The sequence below is a fragment of the Columba livia genome, chromosome 10 (assembly GCF_036013475.1).
Source record: "Columba livia isolate bColLiv1 breed racing homer chromosome 10, bColLiv1.pat.W.v2, whole genome shotgun sequence".
Classification (NCBI taxonomy): Eukaryota; Metazoa; Chordata; class Aves; order Columbiformes; family Columbidae; genus Columba; species Columba livia.
This window is the reverse complement of record NC_088611.1, coordinates 4,944,694-4,965,433: the sequence shown is the minus strand read 5'-3', so window position 1 is coordinate 4,965,433 and position 20,740 is coordinate 4,944,694. Positions and strand designations below refer to the sequence as shown.

The 20,740-nt window shown below is 57.7% G+C and overlaps 1 protein-coding gene across 1 annotated transcript; it reads right to left on the bottom strand.

Moving 5' to 3' along the window:
• Positions 1 to 10,220: 10,220 nt before the first annotated feature.
• LOC102098068 (serine/arginine repetitive matrix protein 1) lies at positions 10,221 to 15,778 on the bottom strand. The gene is given in 9 exon segments (XM_065074982.1): positions 10,221 to 12,743; positions 12,913 to 13,031; positions 13,184 to 13,297; positions 13,515 to 13,700; positions 13,702 to 13,866; positions 13,949 to 14,073; positions 14,932 to 15,033; positions 15,125 to 15,216; positions 15,539 to 15,778. Coding segments are annotated over 9 exon segments (2,979 nt in total). The 5' UTR covers positions 15,549 to 15,778; the 3' UTR covers positions 10,221 to 10,677.
• Between the last annotated feature and the right edge of the window lie 4,962 nt (positions 15,779 to 20,740).

Genomic DNA, 20,740 nt, shown 5'->3' with positions numbered 1-20,740 from the left:
TGTCCTGATTGCTAACACCTTGACCAAGGAAAAGTGCTTTGGTTGAGAGAAGTTTCTGGACCACTGCCATAAATGACCACAACTCAGATTCAGCTTAGGGAACCCCCTGGCTACCCCCTTTAAGTTGGTGTTCTCAGAGCAGCAGGTCTGCAGTAGAAGTTTTGTCCAGTCAGTTTCTTTCCTCTTCTCATCTCCACCTTCCCTCAATGTCTTTTATTTCTGCCTTGCCGGCTTCTGTGCTTCCTTGGCCTGACGTCTGACTCTCTTTGGACTCTTGTTTTACAAAGAAGCTGCGGATTTTGCCATCTAACATTCCTTGGAAAAAGCAAAGGACAAGTCTGGCAGCCAACCCCCCTGTTGCTATATTCTGCACCCCTGAGCAGGAAACACAGGCAGAAGCACACAACTCTGAATGTCATGGAGGAAGGCACCTTTTGGGACCATTTATTCCAAGGGCCTGCTCAAGAAGGTTGCCCTGGATTACATTGCTGAGTCGAATTTTTCCTGTCTCCAAGGCAGAGCGGGTGGCAGGTGGCCGGGCTGCCCTCCTGGAGCAGGGGCAGAGAGCTCCGGCCCTGGGGGTGGCTGTGAACTTCCCCTGGGAAACTGACCAGCCTGCGGGGCCAGCCAGGCCCGAAGCACAGGGCCATGGGGCAGCCCGCAAGGATGGGGGTTCTGGAGAAGGTGCTGCTGACCCTCTGGGAGAGGACAAACCTTTGGGCCTGGCCCCTAACGCTGCCCCTCGAGAAAGGGAGAAGAAGAGGAGGAAGCCAACAAACAAGCGTGGAATCTCCCAGTGCGGAAATTCATGGCAACTTTATTGTGCCTGTGCAGGGGGATCAGGGCCAGCACTCAGGGACAGTGCATGGCTCGTGCCACGGCGTCGTCCAGGCCGGCAGTAGGGATTTTGGGCCCTGGCATTGCAGCCATGAGCAGCTTCATATATGATCAGCTCCAGGGGGCTGGACAGGCTGCTGCCCTGAAGTGCTGGGGAGCCGTTTAACGACCCTGGTGGCGCAGGGCAGCGGTTACTGGTTTCCAGTGCCTGGGAGCCATACATAGCACAGCCCTGGTTGTGACTGGATCTGGTGCCAGGGAATGAACACTGCAGTTCACAGCACGGCTGTGCACGACCACAGCTCTTTGCCCAGCTCCCTTTCAGCTCCATTGCTCGGGGGCACCTGGGAGCACCCAGCACAATCCCCATGAAGAGCATGGCCCGTTCTGGCCACACCTACGGCTCATGTCTTCCCAGTCACAGCAGTCAAGAACAAAAGGACAAAGAGCTGCCACTGACTTCTCTTTTGGACCCTCCATAGGTCCTTTCCTTCCTCATGGCCTCTTCACTGGCAGAAGAGCCCATCAGGTCCCCCAGGTTCCTCTGCCTCCCTCCGAGAGGATGGCTGCTCCCCACTTCAATAAACCAACGTTCAGGCTGCAGTAAGGCCTGTCAGGAAGGCACTTAACGCACACTCCAGAAGAACAGCTGTGATGTGCCTGAAGAACAGAAATTAATGGCAACTTTATTGTGCCGGTGCAGGGGGATCACGGCCGGCACTCCGGGACCGTGCACGGCTGGCTCCACGGCGACGTCTGGGCCGGCTGTAGGGATTTTGTGCCCGATGCTGCAAGCGGGAGCGGCCTCGTGTTCGCACAGGCCCAGGGGACCGGGAGCGTTGGCCACTCTCCTGCTCTGTGGAGCTACCGGAAGACCCCGAAGACTCCTGGCTGTCAGTGATGGGGTTGCTGGTTTCCTCTTCCACAGAGTGGTGGGACGGCCCTGATGCCTCCTGGCTGGCGGTGCTGCGGCTGCTGGTCTCAGGCAGCCGGGAGACGGGTGGCCCCTGCACCTCCTGGCTGGGGGTGCTGCTCTCAGCACTCGGGGATCGCCCACGGCTGGACCCACGGCGACGTCTGGGCCGGCTGTAAGGATTTTGAGCCCGATGTTGCAACCGGGCGCGGCCTCTTGTTCGCACGGGCCCAATGGAGCTGGAACGTCCTCCATTCTCAGGCTCTGGGGAGCCGTGGGAAGATCCTGATGGCAACTGGCTGGTGGTGCTGGGGCTGCTGGTTTCCAGTTCCAGCAACCTCGGGGAACGCCCTGATGCCTCCTGGCTGGCGGTGCTGCGGCTGCTGGTCTCAGCTACGGGGGAGACGGGTGGCCCCTGCACCTCGTGGCCGGGGGTGCTGCTCTCAGCACTCGGGGATGGCCCACGGCTGGACCCACGGCGACGTCTGGGCCGGCTGTAAGGATTTTGTGCCTGACGTTGCAATTGGGAGCGGCCTCTTGTTCGCACAGGCCCAGGGGGGCTGGAGCGTCCGCTGCTCTCAAGCTCTGGAGAGGTGCCGGAAGACCCCAATGGCAGCTGGCTGGTGGTGCTGGGGCTGCTGGTTTCCTCTGCCAGGGAGCTGAGGGACAGCCCCAATGCCTCCAGGTTGGCAGGGCTGGGGCTGCTGGTGGACTCGGGTATCGGGGACAGGTGAGATGGTCCCAAAGCCACCTGGCCGTGGGTGCTGCTCTCAGCACTTGGTGCTGGTGTGCCGCTCCTCTCACGGTGTCTTGTGGGCCGGCTGTACGGATTTGGTGCCCGTCGTTGCAACCGGGAGCGGCCTCTTGTTCGCACGGGCCCAATGGAGCTGGAACGTCCTCCATCCTCAGGCTCTAGGGAGCCGTGGGAAGATCCTGATGGCAACTGGCTGGTGGTGCTGGGGCTGCTGGTTTCCAGTTCCAGCAACCTCGGGGAAGGACCTGATGCCTCTTGGCCGGCGGTGCTGCGGCTGCTGGTCTCAGGTAGCCGGGAGACGGTTGGCCCCTGCACCTCCTGGCTGGCGGTGCTGCTCTCAGCACTCGGGGATCGCCCACGGCTGGACCCACGGCGACGTCTGGGCCGGCTGTAAGGATTTTGTGCCTGACGTTGCAAGCGGGAGCGGCCTCTTGTTCGCACAGGCCCAATGGAGCTGGAACGTCCTCCATTCTCAGGCTCTGGGGAGCCGTGGGAAGACCCTGATGGCAGCTGGCTGGTGGTGCTGGGGCTGCCGTTTTCCAGTTCCAAAGAGCTGTGGGATGGCCCCAGTTGCACCAGGCTGGCTGTGCTGGGGCTGCCTGTGTCTGGTCCCAGGGAGTCATCAGATGGCTGCGATGCTGCCAGGCTGTCCAGGCTGTGGCTGCCGGTCTCCAGTGCTGGGGACCCAGAGGAGAGCCTCGATGCTTCCTGGGTGCCTGTGCTGGAGGTGCTGGTCTCCAGTGCCGGGGAACTGTGGGACGGCCCCGATGCTTCCTGGCTGCCTGTGCTGGGGCTGCTGGTCTCCTGCACTGGGGAGCTGTGGGATGGCCCCAGTGCCACCGGGCTGGCTGTGCTGGGGCTGCCGGTGTCTGGTCCCAGGGAGCCATCAGATGGCTCCGATGCTGCCTGGCTGTCCAGGCTGTGGCTGCTGGTCTCCAGTGCCGGAGACCCAGAGGAGGGTTCCGATGCCTCCTGGCTGCCTGTGCTGGGGCTGCTGGTCTCCGCTGCCAGGGAGCTGTGGGATGGCCCCGATCCTGCCTGGCTGGTGGTGCTGGGGCTGCTGATCTCTGGTGCTGGAGATCCAAGAGACGGCCCTGATGCTGCCTGGCTGGCGGTGCTGGGGCCAGCGAGCTCCGAGCTGGCACTGGCGGCTGTGAGGCGAAGCAGGAAGGTCAAGGGCACGGCCCCCCAGGCCTGGGGCAGGATGGGCCAGATCAGGGCCCCAGCCCTCCTGGAGCAGAGAGGCTCTGCCGAGCCCAGCCCATGTCCCGCTGCCAGGCCCTGCCCGGCCCCAGTCCCGGGACACCCCTTGCCTCTCACCAGTGCCCAGGCCAGCACAGCTGTCACACTCCCAGAGGGACCCGCTGGTCCTCAAGCCGAAGCAGCCTCTGTGGGTGCCCTCGGCGGCGCAGGAGCGGCACAGGAACAGTTGCCAGGACCTGGGGAAGCAAGGGGCTTCATGGCTCTGCGGACAAAGTGACCGCAGCACAGGCCGGTCCGGCAGAGCTCTCGTTCGCAGTCCTTCTGCTTTGAGCCCTTGGGGAGACAGAGATCGCACACAGAGCCCCAGGGTGCAGCTTGGCCAACTTACCCCCGTCCCTCTCTGTGCTCCCTGCCTTGGGGACAAAGGCACTCCCTGGCATCACAGCGGCTGTGCCTGTCACCGAGGTGTGCGTATGCATTGTCGTTCTCCCACAGTGGCATCCTGATGGAGAAAGGAAAATGGATGAGCTCCTGCTGCCGCGGCATATGGCAGCTGCAGGACGTCCCTGCTCTTCTTTCCCCACTGTCCTGTTTCCAGTTCCTCTATGAGGCTGAAGGCCAGACTCTTGGGACAGCGGAGGGCCAGGACTGCTGGGGCAGTCCCTCCGTGGCACAGCTTGCACCCTCCTGTCCTGTGGGCCAGGCAGAAGGACACCGACCTGAGAGGGACTCGGATCCCCAGGATGAGCATTACTGGGACAAACTGATCCTTATCTCGACAGAGAGGGCACTGGAAACAATAAATGCCAGCGCCCATAGCCTGTCCCTGCAGGAGAAACACAAGGGGTGTGAGTGAGGCCCTGGTGCTGCTGAGCCCTGCGGTGCCCCGGGGCCTAGGGAACGGCTCCCACCTGGATGCAGCCCCTGTGGAACCAGGCGTGCTGGCACGCCGGGCACACCATGGTGCCGTAGGACGTTCTCTCCTCCACAGGCTCCAGGCAGATGAGGCAGGCGGTGTTCTCCGGAGCTGCCTGCAGTTCCTGCTGGGGACGGTGCTCCCAGCAGTAGGACCTGGGGGCAGGAAGACAGGGATGGGTGAGGTGAGAAGTGCTGGGTCCTTCCCCAGGGCTGGTGAGGAGGGCACAGGAGGTACCTGTAATGAGGAAGGAACTGGGTGACGCATCCACCCTCCAAGGCGCAGGGGAAATGGAAGCTGCGGTTGCAGCCTCTCTCCTGGCAGGTGATGGTGGCCCCGCTCTCGCTGCAGACGAAGCAGTCCTGAAAGGGCAGAGCAGCCCCTGTCAGCTGCAGCCTCAGGGTGCCACCGCCAGCCCCGCAGCTCCCAACAGGGCGCAGGATGTGGCCACTTCTCGTCACACCCCGCAGCTCTGCCTGGCAGACGTGGCTCCTGTGCTGGAGCCTCTGCGGAGCTGCTGGGACCGTTGTCCCAGAGCTGGTGGGAAGGTGTGGCAGAGGTTCCCCCACCGCTCCCGAAAAGCACCAGGAACTTGTAGACCGATGGATGACTATGGTCATTCACACACCCTTTGATCGAGCGACAGCCCCCTTGACCAAGGAAAAATGCCTTGGTTGAGAGAAGTTTCTGGACCACTGCCATAAATGACCACAACTCAGATTCAGCTTAGGGAACCCCCTTTAAGTTGGTGTTCTCAGAGCAGCAGGTCTGCAGTAGAAGACTCTCCTCCTTAGACTAGGACACCATCTAAGGTAGATTTCTTGAGGACTGAGACCCCTCACTGGCAAGCCATCTTCTGGGTTCTCTTGAGAGTCCTATCACATAAGTGGTAAGATTTGCATTTTGAATCATCTTTCCAGAGTTCTGGGGTCCCTTGGGTCTGAATCAGCTGTGCAGTAATTGAACTCCTAACCAGCATCAGAACCTGTGATTTATAACTCTGTCAGAGTCCTGAATATTTTTTGGTAAACCCTGTTTCTCGTTGCTTTCTGCTAAACAGTTCTGGTTGGAATATAGACTCTTTGGAGCTTATCACCTATCTAAATTAGTTTTTGGGGTGCCTCCATGACAGAAGGGCTGGGATTTCTTTCTCAGGGTCTGGGGCAGGCTCCTGCAAAGTGCTCCTGGCACAAATCTCCCTGTTCCTGTCAGGTCCTCACCTTCTGCTCTGCCCGCTCCACTATATGAAGAATGTCCTCAGGGAGAAATCCCATGAGTCCATCATTTCTGGGCCGACGGTGAAAAAGCTCGTTGGCAAAAAACTGCAGAAGAGAAAAGACGAGGAGCTGATGAGGAGAGTGTGTCCGGGACTGCCCGGAGGGAGCAGCTGGAGGGAGCCCCAGAATAACTCACCAGGCAATACTGATGGGCACAGATCCCTTCTGCCTCCAGCATGAGCCCGCAGAGCTCCGGGGCAGTGTCTGCCCGGCGACACAGCAGGCAGGCTGCAGGGGAGAGAGCAAATGCCACAGGCATGGGCATCTCTGCGGGGTGGGGGAAGCGTCCCTGAGGGGTTGTCCCCGGGGGGCTGCTCTGTCCCTGCCTGGCTGATGAGCAGGGCTGGAGGCCCTGGGGACCTGGGTCATTGTGGGCACTGGGGTCCCAGCAGGTGCCCACAGCCCAACCTGGGCCCCACTTGCTGAGGAGAGGAGGGGCCCTGGCCTGGAGAGGCTCAGAGCTCCTGCCTCCCCTGCCACGGCTCTCGGCCCCTACTGGCCGCCCCAAAAGCCCCTGTGCCAGGCTGCGGGAGGGATGCTTTGCTCTCACCCCGCTCCATTGTGTCAGGGAAGTTTCTTCTTCCTTGCTGATAAGCCACTATGGCAACAGTGAGTGTTTGGAGAGTCTCTGTCCCAGCAGCGCTGAGCTGTCTCCTCCAAATGCTCCTCTGCTACCTCTGCGGGAGAAGCCAGGCGCGGGTGGGCTTGCAGCACAGCCCAGAGCCCCGAGGTGTGGGGCCCCCTCCTGCCTCGGCAGCCCCGTCCCTGCCCTGCCCTCTCCTCACCTCGCCAGTTCGCACTGACACGCGGCCTGAGCCCAGCGCTCCTTTTTATGGGCTTGGGCCCGTGGGTCACAGTGGCCACTGTGACACCAGCACCGCTGCCCTGCCTGCACACGAATACGGGCGGGGTCGCCCTTGGCCACATGCCACCCACTCTGACACGGCCACCGCCTCACAGAGGGGCTGTGAAGGGCCGAGACCGGGCCCGAGCCCTTGGCACCCACATAACCGGGGTGGCTGCTCCTGCAGCAAGTGTCGCAGGTGGCCCAACATCTTTCTCCCGAACACATTGGTGCTTTGGTGATGAGCTGACTCCAGAAGAAAAAGCAGTGGGACCACAAGCTGGGGAGCCTGAGTGGAAATGGGCTTTTTCAATGGCAATAAACTACCTTTCAGAGTCAGTGGGAGCCTGTCCTCGGTGGGGTAGGAGACTGCAAGTGGCTGTGGGGCTGCTTTGTAGGTGCCAGAAAGGGGCACTTGTGAGGAAAGAGAGCAGGACAGCCTCCATCCTGGGCAGCCCCAGCCCTAGCCTGTAGCTTCACAGGTGATTTTGGGGACTTCTCTGATGGAAGAGTGGGGAGGGAAGGCTTGGATCTCCAGAGGTCATTGCCAACCCCAACCATTCTGTGATTCTGTGCGAGCATTTGTGGCTCAGCTCTCTAAACCTTGCCAAACATCTCTGCCCAGCTGAGAGTCTTGTGCCAGCCACATCGTGGTCTAGGCTCTGACACCCTATGATCAGTGAGTAAAGAAACTTCTAAAACAGAGTTTTAAGATTTCTGAAGCAGCATTCGTTTATTGGCTCCAGGCACTCACAGGGATAGGTCCACCAAGCAATGGCACTGGTTAGTATCCAGACAAGGGTTATATTCTCACAGATCAAACATATTCATTACATATCTGGGAAGTGCTTTACATATGTATTACATTTCTTGGAACCACTAAGCATATGCAGATGTCTCTAGCACCTGCAGAGAGCAGTGAGTTGGTGGTCTTTCGAGGGCTATGGGAGGAAGTAAGAAGTCTTCATCACATTGTCCTTGCACTGAACTCAAGTCCTGGGCTTGCACAGTTCTTCTGTTACTCTACTTGGAACCTCACGGTCATGCTGAACCAGTTCCTACACTAGTTGGTCTTTCTTATCTACTCAGAGTAAGCGTGTCACCCTTCAGTTATTCACTGCTTGTCTTAACAATAAATACCATTCTTGTAACCTAACATCTGTGTAACCTTTTTTCTAACTTGTATCTTAGGTACCAGCTCTCTCCTCTGGGCAGACCCTGGGGTGGTGGCCACTCGCTGACATGGGCCAGAGCCCCCAGGAAGCTCCTCCAGGGCAAAGGCTGAGCTGCCTGGAGCCTGGACCACAGGGTCTGGACCTCCGGGGATGGCCCATCAAGTGGGGGAGCTCCCACCAACACTGTCTGTTGGAAAATACAAGTTTTGTCCAGTCTGTCACTTTCCTGTTGGTTACCAAAAAGTCAGCAAAAAGACTACTGAACATTGTTTTGAAAGTGCTAAAAAGCAGGCATTTTTATTGCACTGTGCCGGATGCTCAGAGGACCGTTCTTCTCATCGAATGTGCACATGTCTGACACTTCTTGGTATTTATTGCACATACCAATTGCATATTCATTGGTTTCGACTGCTTAGTTCATACACTAAGCATGAACTGTTTACATAATCCCTCCCTTAAATCCACCTTTGGTATTTGTGGGTCTTTACTGGAGGTTTCTAGTTGTCCCCAGTAGTCCTTGCAGCCTGGTGCCCCCAGCCCCGTGTCAATTTTTTGACCTAATTTCTTCAGTGTAAGTGTATTGTCGTTTTGTGCTACTACACAGCAAAGGTCACAGAGCTCTTCCTTCAATAAGCGAAACATTCGACTTTCCCAGCTTGCAAACCAAGGACATCCTGCTTTGCTTCATTTCCAGTCTCCAGATAGCTATTGTTTCTCTCTTAAGTTACTGTTAAATTATGCCTAGTCTTGTTACATTAGGCTTAGGCTGGTTATGTAATAGATTTTGACTCGAAATTAACTTGAATAACAGAAGTTTATTCCCGATGGATTTCAAGGCAATCAGCAAACACAGCGCCGGGCGGCCGGGGAGTCTCGGCTCCTCCAGTGGCGCGCGCGGGAAAAACTCCTTCTTATAGGGCCGACAGTCCCGGGTCCGTTGCTCAGGGTGCCACGTCACTCGTTCTTTCTGCGCATGTGTCCTCTGTTGTCAGGCCGTTAATCTCCTGTCTTCTCACCTACCCCTGCCCCCCCCCCCCCCCACCTTTAGAGGGTCGAACATTTAAGGCAGTTGTATAACAAAGGGCAGGGGCTTCCCGTGTTGCACAATAACCCTTGAGCGTTTCCTTTTAAGAAGCTTTAATGAACAAACATCTCTAACTCTTAGAATCGTTTATTAAAACTCCCCCCTTTTCTTTTTCTACTTATTTTGTCTACTTATGTGATTGAGAGACAGCCCCCTTGACCAAGGAAAAGTGCTTTGGTTGAGAGAAGTTTCTGGACCACTGCCATAAATGACCACAACTCAGATTCAGCTTAGGGAACCCCCTGGCTACCCCCTTTAAGTTGGTGTTCTCAGAGCAGCAGGTCTGCAGTAGAAGTTTTGTCCAGTCAGTTTCTTTCCTCTTCTCATCTCCACCTTCCCTCAATGTCTTTTATTTCTGCCTTGCCGGCTTCTGTGCTTCCTTGGCCTGACGTCTGACTCTCTTTGGACTCTTGTTTTACAAAGAAGCTGCGGATTTTGCCATCTAACATTCCTTGGAAAAAGCAAAGGACAAGTCTGGCAGCCAACCCCCCTGTTGCTATATTCTGCACCCCTGAGCAGGAAACACAGGCAGAAGCACACAACTCTGAATGTCATGGAGGAAGGCACCTTTTGGGACCATTTATTCCAAGGGCCTGCTCAAGAAGGTTGCCCTGGATTACATTGCTGAGTCGAATTTTTCCTGTCTCCAAGGCAGAGCGGGTGGCAGGTGGCCGGGCTGCCCTCCTGGAGCAGGGGCAGAGAGCTCCGGCCCTGGGGGTGGCTGTGAACTTCCCCTGGGAAACTGACCAGCCTGCGGGGCCAGCCAGGCCCGAAGCACAGGGCCATGGCGCTGGGCAGCCGGCCAGGGGCAGCCCGCAAGGATGGGGGTTCTGGAGAAGGTGCTGCTGACCCTCTGGGAGAGGACAAACCTTTGGGCCTGGCCCCTAACGCTGCCCCTCGAGAAAGGGAGAAGAAGAGGAGGAAGCCAACAAACAAGCGTGGAATCTCCCAGTGCGGAAATTCATGGCAACTTTATTGTGCCTGTGCAGGGGGATCAGGGCCAGCACTCAGGGACAGTGCATGGCTCGTGCCACGGCGTCGTCCAGGCCGGCAGTAGGGATTTTGGGCCCTGGCATTGCAGCCATGAGCAGCTTCATATATGATCAGCTCCAGGGGGCTGGACAGGCTGCTGCCCTGAAGTGCTGGGGAGCCGTTTAACGACCCTGGTGGCGCAGGGCAGCGGTTACTGGTTTCCAGTGCCTGGGAGCCATAGCACAGCCCTGGTTGTGACTGGATCTGGTGCCAGGGAATGAACACTGCAGTTCACAGCACGGCTGTGCACGACCACAGCTCTTTGCCCAGCTCCCTTTCAGCTCCATTGCTCGGGGGCACCTGGGAGCACCCAGCACAATCCCCATGAAGAGCATGGCCCGTTCTGGCCACACCTACGGCTCATGTCTTCCCAGTCACAGCAGTCAAGAACAAAAGGACAAAGAGCTGCCACTGACTTCTCTTTTGGACCCTCCATAGGTCCTTTCCTTCCTCATGGCCTCTTCACTGGCAGAAGAGCCCATCAGGTCCCCCAGGTTCCTCTGCCTCCCTCCGAGAGGATGGCTGCTCCCCACTTCAATAAACCAACGTTCAGGCTGCAGTAAGGCCTGTCAGGAAGGCACTTAACGCACACTCCAGAAGAACAGCTGTGATGTGCCTGAAGAACAGAAATTAATGGCAACTTTATTGTGCCGGTGCAGGGGGATCACGGCCAGCACTCCGGGACCGTGCACGGCTGGCTCCACGGCGACGTCTGGGCCGGCTGTAGGGATTTTGTGCCCGATGCTGCAAGCGGGAGCGGCCTCGTGTTCGCACAGGCCCAGGGGACCGGGAGCGTTGGCCACTCTCCTGCTCTGTGGAGCTACCGGAAGACCCCGAAGACTCCTGGCTGTCAGTGATGGGGTTGCTGGTTTCCTCTTCCACAGAGCGGTGGGACGGCCCTGATGCCTCCTGGCTGGCGGTGCTGCGGCTGCTGGTCTCAGGCAGCCGGGAGACGGGTGGCCCCTGCACCTCCTGGCTGGGGGTGCTGCTCTCAGCACTCGGGGATCGCCCACGGCTGGACCCATGGCGACGTCTGGGCCGGCTGTAAGGATTTTGAGCCCGATGTTGCAACCGGGCACGGCCTCTTGTTCGCACGGGCCCAATGGAGCTGGAACGTCCTCCATTCTCAGGCTCTGGGGAGCCGTGGGAAGATCCTGATGGCAACTGGCTGGTGGTGCTGGGGCTGCTGGTTTCCAGTTCCAGCAACCTCGGGGAAGGCTCTGATGCCTCCTGGCTGGCGGTGCTGCGGCTGCTGGTCTCAGCTACCGGGGAGACGGGTGGCCCCTGCACCTCGTGGCCGGGGGTGCTGCTCTCAGCACTCGGGGATGGCCCACGGCTGGACCCACGGCGACGTCTGGGCCGGCTGTAAGGATTTTGTGCCTGACGTTGCAATTGGGAGCGGCCTCTTGTTCGCACAGGCCCAGGGGGGCTGGAGCGTCCGCTGCTCTCAAGCTCTGGAGAGGTGCCGGAAGACCCCAATGGCAGCTGGCTGGTGGTGCTGGGGCTGCTGGTTTCCTCTGCCAGGGAGCTGAGGGACAGCCCCAATGCCTCCAGGTTGGCAGGGCTGGGGCTGCTGGTGGACTCGGGTATCGGGGACAGGTGAGATGGTCCCAAAGCCACCTGGCCGTGGGTGCTGCTCTCAGCACTTGGTGCTGGTGTGCCGCTCCTCTCACGGTGTCTTGTGGGCCGGCTGTACGGATTTGGTGCCCGCCGTTGCAACCGGGAGCGGCCTCTTGTTCGCACGGGCCCAATGGAGCTGGAACGTCCTCCATCCTCAGGCTCTAGGGAGCCGTGGGAAGATCCTGATGGCAACTGGCTGGCGGTGCTGCGGCTGCTGGTCTCAGCTACCGGGGAGACGGGTGGCCCCTGCACCTCCTGGCTGGCGGTGCTGCTCTCAGCACTCGGGGATGGCCCACGGCTGGACCCACGGCGACGTCTGGGCCGGCTGTAAGGATTTTGTGCCTGACGTTGCAAGCGGGAGCGGCCTCTTGTTCGCACGGGCCCAATGGAGCTGGAACGTCCTCCGTTCTCAAGCTCAGGGGAACCGTGGGAAGACCCTGATGGCAGCTGGCTGGTGGTGCTGGGGCTGCCGTTTTCCAGTTCCAAAGAGCTGTGGGATGGCCCCAGTTGCACCAGGCTGGCTGTGCTGGGGCTGCCTGTGTCTGGTCCCAGGGAGTCATCAGATGGCTGCGATGCTGCCAGGCTGTCCAGGCTGTGGCTGCCGGTCTCCAGTGCTGGGGACCCAGAGGAGAGTCTCGATGCTTCCTGGGTGCCTGTGCTGGAGGTGCTGGTCTCCAGTGCCGGGGAACTGTGGGACGGCCCCGATGCTTCCTGGCTGCCTGTGCTGGGGCTGCTGGTCTCCTGCACTGGGGAGCTGTGGGATGGCCCCAGTGCCACCGGGCTGGCTGTGCTGGGGCTGCCGGTGTCTGGTCCCAGGGAGCCATCAGATGGCTCCGATGCTGCCTGGCTGTCCAGGCTGTGGCTGCTGGTCTCCAGTGCCGGAGACCCAGAGGAGGGTTCCGATGCCTCCTGGCTGCCTGTGCTGGGGCTGCTGGTCTCCGCTGCCAGGGAGCTGTGGGATGGCCCCGATCCTGCCTGGCTGGTGGTGCTGGGGCTGCTGATCTCTGGTGCTGGAGATCCAAGAGACGGCCCTGATGCTGCCTGGCTGGCGGTGCTGGGGCCAGCGAGCTCCGAGCTGGCACTGGCGGCTGTGAGGCGAAGCAGGAAGGTCAAGGGCACGGCCCCCCAGGCCTGGGGCAGGATGGGCCAGATCAGGGCCCCAGCCCTCCTGGAGCAGAGAGGCTCTGCCGAGCCCAGCCCATGTCCCGCTGCCAGGCCCTGCCCGGCCCCAGTCCCGGGACACCCCTTGCCTCTCACCAGTGCCCAGGCCAGCACAGCTGTCACACTCCCAGAGGGACCCGCTGGTCCTCAAGCCGAAGCAGCCTCTGTGGGTGCCCTCGGCGGCGCAGGAGCGGCACAGGAACAGTTGCCAGGACCTGGGGAAGCAAGGGGCTTCATGGCTCTGCGGACAAAGTGACCGCAGCACAGGCCGGTCCGGCAGAGCTCTCGTTCGCAGTCCTTCTGCTTTGAGCCCTTGGGGAGACAGAGATCGCACACAGAGCCCCAGGGTGCAGCTTGGCCAACTTACCCCCGTCCCTCTCTGTGCTCCCTGCCTTGGGGACAAAGGCACTCCCTGGCATCACAGCGGCTGTGCCTGTCACCGAGGTGTGCGTATGCATTGTCGTTCTCCCACAATGGCATCCTGATGGAGAAAGGAAAATGGATGAGCTCCTGCTGCCGCGGCATATGGCAGCTGCAGGACGTCCCTGCTCTTCTTTCCCCACTGTCCTGTTTCCAGTTCCTCTATGAGGCTGAAGGCCAGACTCTTGGGACAGCGGAGGGCCAGGACTGCTGGGGCAGTCCCTCCGTGGCACAGCTTGCACCCTCCTGTCCTGTGGGCCAGGCAGAAGGACACCGACCTGAGAGGGACTCGGATCCCCAGGATGAGCATTACTGGGACAAACTGATCCTTATCTCGACAGAGAGGGCACTGGAAGCAATAAATGCCAGCGCCCATAGCCTGTCCCTGCAGGAGAAACACAAGGGGTGTGAGTGAGGCCCTGGTGCTGCTGAGCCCTGCGGTGCCCCGGGGCCTAGGGAACGGCTCCCACCTGGATGCAGCCCCTGTGGAACCAGGCGTGCTGGCACGCCGGGCACACCATGGTGCCGTAGGACGTTCTCTCCTCCACAGGCTCCAGGCAGATGAGGCAGGCGGTGTTCTCCGGAGCTGCCTGCAGTTCCTGCTGGGGACGGTGCTCCCAGCAGTAGGACCTGGGGGCAGGAAGACAGGGATGGGTGAGGTGAGAAGTGCTGGGTCCTTCCCCAGGGCTGGTGAGGAGGGCACAGGAGGTACCTGTAATGAGGAAGGAACTGGGTGACGCATCCACCCTCCAAGGCGCAGGGGAAATGGAAGCTGCGGTTGCAGCCTCTCTCCTGGCAGGTGATGGTGGCCCCGCTCTCGCTGCAGACGAAGCAGTCCTGAAAGGGCAGAGCAGCCCCTGTCAGCTGCAGCCTCAGGGTGCCACCGCCAGCCCCGCAGCTCCCAACAGGGCGCAGGATGTGGCCACTTCTCGTCACACCCCGCAGCTCTGCCTGGCAGACGTGGCTCCTGTGCTGGAGCCTCTGCGGAGCTGCTGGGACCGTTGTCCCAGAGCTGGTGGGAAGGTGTGGCAGAGGTTCCCCCACCGCTCCCGAAAAGCACCAGGAACTTGTAGACCGATGGATGACTATGGTCATTCACACACCCTTTGATCGAGCGACAGCCCCCTTGACCAAGGAAAAATGCCTTGGTTGAGAGAAGTTTCTGGACCACTGCCATAAATGACCACAACTCAGATTCAGCTTAGGGAACCCCCTTTAAGTTGGTGTTCTCAGAGCAGCAGGTCTGCAGTAGAAGACTCTCCTCCTTAGACTAGGACACCATCTAAGGTAGATTTCTTGAGGACTGAGACCCCTCACTGGCAAGCCATCTTCTGGGTTCTCTTGAGAGTCCTATCACATAAGTGGTAAGATTTGCATTTTGAATCATCTTTCCAGAGTTCTGGGGTCCCTTGGGTCTGAATCAGCTGTGCAGTAATTGAACTCCTAACCAGCATCAGAACCTGTGATTTATAACTCTGTCAGAGTCCTGAATATTTTTTGGTAAACCCTGTTTCTCGTTGCTTTCTGCTAAACAGTTCTGGTTGGAATATAGACTCTTTGGAGCTTATCACCTATCTAAATTAGTTTTTGGGGTGCCTCCATGACAGAAGGGCTGGGATTTCTTTCTCAGGGTCTGGGGCAGGCTCCTGCAAAGTGCTCCTGGCACAAATCTCCCTGTTCCTGTCAGGTCCTCACCTTCTGCTCTGCCCGCTCCACTATATGAAGAATGTCCTCAGGGAGAAATCCCATGAGTCCATCATTTCTGGGCCGACGGTGAAAAAGCTCGTTGGCAAAAAACTGCAGAAGAGAAAAGACGAGGAGCTGATGAGGAGAGTGTGTCCGGGACTGCCCGGAGGGAGCAGCTGGAGGGAGCCCCAGAATAACTCACCAGGCAATACTGATGGGCACAGATCCCTTCTGCCTCCAGCATGAGCCCGCAGAGCTCCGGGGCAGTGTCTGCCCGGCGACACAGCAGGCAGGCTGCAGGGGAGAGAGCAAATGCCACAGGCATGGGCATCTCTGCGGGGTGGGGGAAGCGTCCCTGAGGGGTTGTCCCCAGGGGGCTGCTCTGTCCCTGCCTGGCTGATGAGCAGGGCTGGAGGCCCTGGGGACCTGGGTCATTGTGGGCACTGGGGTCCCAGCAGGTGCCCACAGCCCAACCTGGGCCCCACTTGCTGAGGAGAGGAGGGGCCCTGGCCTGGAGAGGCTCAGAGCTCCTGCCTCCCCTGCCACGGCTCTCGGCCCCTACTGGCCGCCCCAAAAGCCCCTGTGCCAGGCTGCGGGAGGGATGCTTTGCTCTCACCCCGCTCCATTGTGTCAGGGAAGTTTCTTCTTCCTTGCTGATAAGCCACTATGGCAACAGTGAGTGTTTGGAGAGTCTCTGTCCCAGCAGCGCTGAGCTGTCTCCTCCAAATGCTCCTCTGCTACCTCTGCGGGAGAAGCCAGGCGCGGGTGGGCTTGCAGCACAGCCCAGAGCCCCGAGGTGTGGGGCCCCCTCCTGCCTCGGCAGCCCCGTCCCTGCCCTGCCCTCTCCTCACCTCGCCAGTTCGCACTGACACGCGGCCTGAGCCCAGCACTCCTTTTTATGGGCTTGGGCCCGTGGGTCACAGTGGCCACTGTGACACCAGCACCGCTGCCCTGCCTGCACACGAATACGGGCGGGGTCGCCCTTGGCCACATGCCACCCACTCTGACACGGCCACCGCCTCACAGAGGGGCTGTGAAGGGCCGAGACCGGGCCCGAGCCCTTGGCACCCACATAACCGGGGTGGCTGCTCCTGCAGCAAGTGTCGCAGGTGGCCCAACATCTTTCTCCCGAACACATTGGTGCTTTGGTGATGAGCTGACTCCAGAAGAAAAAGCAGTGGGACCACAAGCTGGGGAGCCTGAGTGGAAATGGGCTTTTTCAATGGCAATAAACTACCTTTCAGAGTCAGTGGGAGCCTGTCCTCGGTGGGGTAGGAGACTGCAAGTGGCTGTGGGGCTGCTTTGTAGGTGCCAGAAAGGGGCACTTGTGAGGAAAGAGAGCAGGACAGCCTCCATCCTGGGCAGCCCCAGCCCTAGCCTGTAGCTTCACAGGTGATTTTGGGGACTTCTCTGATGGAAGAGTGGGGAGGGAAGGCTTGGATCTCCAGAGGTCATTGCCAACCCCAACCATTCTGTGATTCTGTGCGAGCATTTGTGGCTCAGCTCTCTAAACCTTGCCAAACATCTCTGCCCAGCTGAGAGTCTTGTGCCAGCCACATCGTGGTCTAGGCTCTGACACCCTATGATCAGTGAGTAAAGAAACTTCTAAAACAGAGTTTTAAGATTTCTGAAGCAGCATTCGTTTATTGGCTCCAGGCACTCACAGGGATAGGTCCACCAAGCAATGGCACTGGTTAGTATCCAGACAAGGGTTATATTCTCACAGATCAAACATATTCATTACATATCTGGGAAGTGCTTTACATATGTATTACATTTCTTGGAACCACTAAGCATATGCAGATGTCTCTAGCACCTGCAGAGAGCAGTGAGTTGGTGGTCTTTCGAGGGCTATGGGAGGAAGTAAGAAGTCTTCATCACATTGTCCTTGCACTGAACTCAAGTCCTGGGCTTGCACAGTTCTTCTGTTACTCTACTTGGAACCTCACGGTCATGCTGAACCAGTTCCTACACTAGTTGGTCTTTCTTATCTACTCAGAGTAAGCGTGTCACCCTTCAGTTATTCACTGCTTGTCTTAACAATAAATACCATTCTTGTAACCTAACATCTGTGTAACCTTTTTTCTAACTTGTATCTTAGGTACCAGCTCTCTCCTCTGGGCAGACCCTGGGGTGGTGGCCACTCGCTGACATGGGCCAGAGCCCCCAGGAAGCTCCTCCAGGGCAAAGGCTGAGCTGCCTGGAGCCTGGACCACAGGGTCTGGACCTCCGGGGATGGCCCATCAAGTGGGGGAGCTCCCACCAACACTGTCTGTTGGAAAATACAAGTTTTGTCCAGTCTGTCACTTTCCTGTTGGTTACCAAAAAGTCAGCAAAAAGACTACTGAACATTGTTTTGAAAGTGCTAAAAAGCAGGCATTTTTATTGCACTGTGCCGGATGCTCAGAGGACCGTTCTTCTCATCGAATGTGCACATGTCTGACACTTCTTGGTATTTATTGCACATACCAATTGCATATTCATTGGTTTCGACTGCTTAGTTCATACACTAAGCATGAACTGTTTACATAATCCCTCCCTTAAATCCACCTTTGGTATTTGTGGGTCTTTACTGGAGGTTTCTAGTTGTCCCCAGTAGTCCTTGCAGCCTGGTGCCCCCAGCCCCGTGTCAATTTTTTGACCTAATTTCTTCAGTGTAAGTGTATTGTCGTTTTGTGCTACTACACAGCAAAGGTCACAGAGCTCTTCCTTCAATAAGCGAAACATTCGACTTTCCCAGCTTGCAAACCAAGGACATCCTGCTTTGCTTCATTTCCAGTCTCCAGATAGCTATTGTTTCTCTCTTAAGTTACTGTTAAATTATGCCTAGTCTTGTTACATTAGGCTTAGGCTGGTTATGTAATAGATTTTGACTCGAAATTAACTTGAATAACAGAAGTTTATTCCCGATGGATTTCAAGGCAATCAGCAAACACAGCGCCGGGCGGCCGGGGAGTCTCGGCTCCTCCAGTGGCGCGCGCGGGAAAAACTCCTTCTTATAGGGCCGACAGTCCCGGGTCCGTTGCTCAGGGTGCCACGTCACTCGTTCTTTCTGCGCATGTGTCCTCTGTTGTCAGGCCGTTAATCTCCTGTCTTCTCACCTACCCCTGCCCCCCCCCCCCCACCTTTAGAGGGTCGAACATTTAAGGCAGTTGTATAACAAAGGGCAGGGGCTTCCCGTGTTGCACAATAACCCCTGAGCGTTTCCTTTTAAGAAGCTTTAATGAACAAACATCTCTAACTCTTAGAATCGTTTATTAAAACTCCCCCCTTTTCTTTTTCTACTTATTTTGTCTACTTATCTGATTGAGAGACAGCCCCCTTTGTTATAGTTGAATTGAATTTTGTGGGCTGGGCTCTGTTTCTGATTCTGTAGACCATATCCAGGATTCCTACCTTATCGTAAAAGCTATGCAAGTTGTATACGAGCTCATATTTTAGAGAAATGAAAATTAGTTCTGTTAGTTCTCAGTAAGCTCTTATCTTATCTTGAAAGTGCTGAGAAGGTACATTTGCTATCATCCAAGAATTTGTATAATTTTATACGAAGTGCGCATGTGCAGTGACAAAAGGTGAAAAGTACACTAGTGATGAAGACTACTTACTTCATCCTGAAGACCCCCTGAACGACCACCAGAGGACACTGCGCATGCTTAGAGTAGTTCCAAGGTGTTGCAACTGATATTGTGAAATAATTGTGTAACCTAATGAATATGCAATATACACGTTGTAACTTTAAAGAATATGTATGTAACCAAATTGTATAAAATGGTGAAGTTTGAATCAGTGGTCGGAGCCAGCTTTGGGTGCGAGCCCCTGGTTTCCCCAGCGCTGAAATAAAGCACCACATATAACTACGCCCGTGGTTATGTGTCCTGATTGCTAACACCTTGACCAAGGAAAAGTGCTTTGGTTGAGAGAAGTTTCTGGACCACTGCCATAAATGACCACAACTCAGATTCAGCTTAGGGAACCCCCTGGCTACCCCCTTTAAGTTGGTGTTCTCAGAGCAGCAGGTCTGCAGTAGAAGTTTTGTCCAGTCAGTTTCTTTCCTCTTCTCATCTCCACCTTCCCTCAATGTCTTTTATTTCTGCCTTGCCGGCTTCTGTGCTTCCTTGGCCTGACGTCTGACTCTCTTTGGACTCTTGTTTTACAAAGAAGCTGCGGATTTTGCCATCTAACATTCCTTGGAAAAAGCAAAGGACAAGTCTGGCAGCCAACCCCCCTGTTGCTATATTCTGCACCCCTGAGCAGGAAACACAGGCAGAAGCACACAACTCTGAATGTCATGGAGGAAGGCACCTTTTGGGACCATTTATTCCAAGGGCCTGCTCAAGAAGGTTGCCCTGGATTACATTGCTGAGTCGAATTTTTCCTGTCTCCAAGGCAGAGCGGGTGGCAGGTGGCCGGGCTGCCCTCCTGGAGCAGGGGCAGAGAGCTCCGGCCCTGGGGGTGGCTGTGAACTTCCCCTGGGAAACTGACCAGCCTGCGGGGCCAGCCAGGCCCGAAGCACAGGGCCATGGGGCAGCCCGCAAGGATGGGGGTTCTGGAGAAGGTGCTGCTGACCCTCTGGGAGAGGACAAACCTTTGGGCCTGGCCCCTAACGCTGCCCCTCGAGAAAGGGAGAAGAAGAGGAGGAAGCCAACAAACAAGCGTGGAATCTCCCAGTGCGGAAATTCATGGCAACTTTATTGTGCCTGTGCAGGGGGATCAGGGCCAGCACTCAGGGACAGTGCATGGCTCGTGCCACGGCGTCGTCCAGGCCGGCAGTAGGGATTTTGGGCCCTGGCATTGCAGCCATGAGCAGCTTCATATATGATCAGCTCCAGGGGGCTGGACAGGCTGCTGCCCTGAAGTGCTGGGGAGCCGTTTAACGACCCTGGTGGCGCAGGGCAGCGGTTACTGGTTTCCAGTGCCTGGGAGCCATACATAGCACAGCCCTGGTTGTGACTGGATCTGGTGCCAGGGAATGAACACTGCAGTTCACAGCACGGCTGTGCACGACCACAGCTCTTTGCCCAGCTCCCTTTCAGCTCCATTGCTCGGGGGCACCTGGGAGCACCCAGCACAATCCCCATGAAGAGCATGGCCCGTTCTGGCCACACCTACGGCTCATGTCTTCCCAGTCACAGCAGTCAAGAACAAAAGGACAAAGAGCTGCCACTGACTTCTCTTTTGGACCCTCCATAGGTCCTTTCCTTCCTCATGGCCTCTTCACTGGCAGAAGAGCCCATCAGGTCCCCCAGGTTCCTCTGCCTCCCTCCGAGAGGATGGCTGCTCCCCACTTCAATAAACCAACGTTCAGGCTGCAGTAAGGCCTGTCAGGAAGGCACTTAACGCACACTCCAGAAGAACAGCTGTGATGTGCCTGAAGAACAGAAATTAATGGCAACTTTATTGTGCCGGTGCAGGGGGATCACGGCCAGCACTCCGGGACCGTGCACGGCTGGCTCCACGGCGACGTCTGGGCCGGCTGTAGGGATTTTGTGCCCGATGCTGCAAGCGGGAGCGGCCTCGTGTTCGCACAGGCCCAGGGGACCGGGAGCGTTGGCCACTCTCCTGCTCTGTGGAGCTACCGGAAGACCCCGAAGACTCCTGGCTGTCAGTGATGGGGTTGCTGGTTTCCTCTTCCACAGAGCGGTGGGACGGCCCTGATGCCTCCTGGCTGGCGGTGCTGCGGCTGCTGGTCTCAGGCAGCCGGGAGACGGGTGGCCCCTGCACCTCCTGGCTGGGGGTGCTGCTCTCAGCACTCGGGGATCGCCCACGGCTGGACCCACGGCGACGTCTGGGCCGGCTGTAAGGATTTTGAGCCCGATGT